Source organism: Salpingoeca rosetta (assembly GCF_000188695.1).
Source record: "Salpingoeca rosetta unplaced genomic scaffold supercont1.37, whole genome shotgun sequence".
Lineage (NCBI taxonomy): Eukaryota > Choanoflagellata > Craspedida > Salpingoecidae > Salpingoeca > Salpingoeca rosetta.
In genome coordinates this window covers 565,345-567,844 of record NW_004754897.1, presented here as the reverse complement: position 1 = coordinate 567,844, position 2,500 = coordinate 565,345, and the positions used below count along the sequence as shown (strand labels likewise).

At 54.1% G+C, this 2,500-nt stretch overlaps 1 protein-coding gene across 1 annotated transcript in view; it reads right to left on the bottom strand.

Annotated features, from left to right (window-relative positions):
• Window positions 1–2,500, bottom strand: part of PTSG_13119 (uncharacterized protein) — a 3,956-nt gene that overhangs the window by 399 nt on the left and 1,057 nt on the right. The window contains exons 2-7 of the mRNA XM_004988240.1: window positions 2,158–2,266; window positions 1,903–1,955; window positions 1,634–1,738; window positions 1,218–1,379; window positions 382–951; window positions 1–165 (exon numbers count right to left, since the gene is read on the bottom strand). The exon at window positions 1–165 is cut by the window's left edge and continues 399 nt beyond it. Coding sequence (XP_004988297.1) covers window positions 1–165; window positions 382–951; window positions 1,218–1,379; window positions 1,634–1,738; window positions 1,903–1,955; window positions 2,158–2,266 — 1,164 coding nt within the window. The remainder of the gene's footprint in view (window positions 166–381; window positions 952–1,217; window positions 1,380–1,633; window positions 1,739–1,902; window positions 1,956–2,157; window positions 2,267–2,500) is intronic.

Genomic DNA, 2,500 nt, shown 5'->3' with positions numbered 1-2,500 from the left:
GTCGTCGGCGTCGTGGGGGTGGCCCTTGTCCACATCCATGGCCTTGGTCAAAGACTGCTGCTGCAGGGATCTGGTGATGTCCTTGACGGGGTGGTGTGCGGCAGGCGATGCCGTTGACGCAGCGGATGGCTGTGATGAGGACACGTGCTGCTGCTGCTGCTGCTGCTGTTGTTGTTGTTGTTGTTGTTGTTGTTGTTGTTGTTGTTGTTGTTGTTGTTGTTGTTGTTGTTGTTGTTGTTGTTGTTGTTGTTGTTGTTGCTGTTGTTGTTGTTGTTGGTGTTGCTGTTGTTGTTGTTGTTGTTGTTGGTTCATCTTTCTATTCTGTGCTTCTAGCTGTTGCTGTATTGCCGTCTGCTGCTTCAGCTGCTGCTCGTACTCTACTTTGTTGATGTCAGGAAGAAGCCTCGCCCGCACTAATTCCGAGTCACGCGCCAAATCGCGCGACGCGTATGTGTTCAGCATCTCATCGAATGCCCTTTGTGACGCAGCTCGTAACTCGGGGTTGGTCGCCACCGCTGGCGGTGGGCATTCATATCCATGCTTCTTCTTCATCTTCATGTCGCATGCAAACGCATCCAGCCACTCGGGGTTTTGCTTCGCACCGACGTCTCTGCGCTCCTTGCTGCTGCCCTCAATGTTGGAGTTGTTGTTGCTGCTGCCACAACCATCACCACCAACATCATCATCGTCACCGTCGTCATCACAATCGCCACCATCATGAAGGTTCCCACCGCCATCAGCAGCATCGTCATCGCCATCACCATCACTGACAACGTGGTCGTGGTGGTACGCGCTGGCACCGAGCAGGTCCAACATGCCTTTGTTCAAGAACCCGTGGTGGTCTGTCACGTGCACGAGGAAGTGGATGCCGAGGCAATGTGATGGGATGGAGCCTGGAATGCACGGCTCGCGCGTGCAGATGAGACGAAAGGGGCGCTCGGGGCGTTCACGCTGGTGTAGAAAAACGTATATGTGTGAATGTGCATGGGTGTGAGCGTGCGTGGGGGGGGGGTGAGTGTGCGTGGGAGGGTGAACGTGCATGGGAGCGTACATGTACGGAAGCGAAGTGACACGGTTGTTTGATGAACACCATCAACAACCACATCAACCACAACAACCACAACAACGCGCGCATGAGAAACAAACAGACACACAAAGCCACACCCACACACAAGTACGGCATCACGTGCAATCACATAGATGAGTGTACCACGCACCAAAAGCGCCTGTGTAATCATGTCCATTCCGGCATCAACATGGGATGTGTTGACAGCCATGCTGTAGCGGTGCTCGCCGTGTTCGCTGGGCTCATCCGCATAGACGACCAGCACAGCTTCGAAGGTCACGGTGCCCATATCACATGACCCCGAAGCGAGCACCTGCCAAAGTGCCAATGTCGAAGAAACACAATTGACGTGCATGATGAGGCGACACTCGGGGTGAGGAGGGACTTGTTCATGGGCACGAGAGCAACAGCACGAAACATGACCATGCGTGACCACAGAGAACGGGAGTGTGCGTGTGTGTATGTGTGTGTGTGTATGTGTGCGTGTGTGTACACACACACACACATACATACATGTACACACATCCACACAAACACACGCACAGACAGAGCACATGCGAGACGCACTTGGTACTGAGCATGGAGGAGGAGAAGGAGCTCGTGGTACATGGAGATGAGCTGCCCTCGCGATGGCGTGTCCGCGTACAGAGGTGCTCGCTCACAACCAGCAGTCTGCGCGCAAGCACATTTTGTATGCGTGTTTGTCAGTACACATGTGCTAGTATCCACGAGATGGGAAGGTGGCACGGCCGCTGCGTGGGCAGGCAGACACAAGGCACGCACGACTACGTGCTCACAAGTGCATGCACCATAAACGACATCCACGTTGTACGCACCACACGATACTTGACAACCCGGAGGATGGCGACGGCAAACGGCAACAACGTCCCTACAGGTCGCAGTGGTTTGGGTCGGCACAGTGAAACAGTGAGCGGTCAGTGCTGCTTTTGCCTGCATGCACGCTCCGAACATCTCCAGCATCTACGCAAAAAATTGTTCTGCCCATGGGCGATGCGCAACACGGGTGTGCGTTGTTTTTTGTACCAGAACACAACCATGCACGCATGCTCGTGCACATGTCGTCATTGTACCTGTGTGCTTGAGCACAGGGGCGAGGACAGATCGTCGAAATGCTTTGGCATAAGGGACATTGCTGATGCGGTATACACCAGGGTCGTTAGGGTCCTGAACCAGAAGTTGCTATCGATCGGAAAGCGGGCAGGGGGGTTGGTGAAAGGGTTGGGTACGTTCAGTGCAGGGGTGAGCACCGTAGTTGTGAAGGCAAGGTGAAGGGTGCTTCCACACACACACACACACACACACACACACACACACACACACACACACACACACACACACACACACACACACACACACACACACACACACACACACACACACACACACACACACACACACACACACACACACACA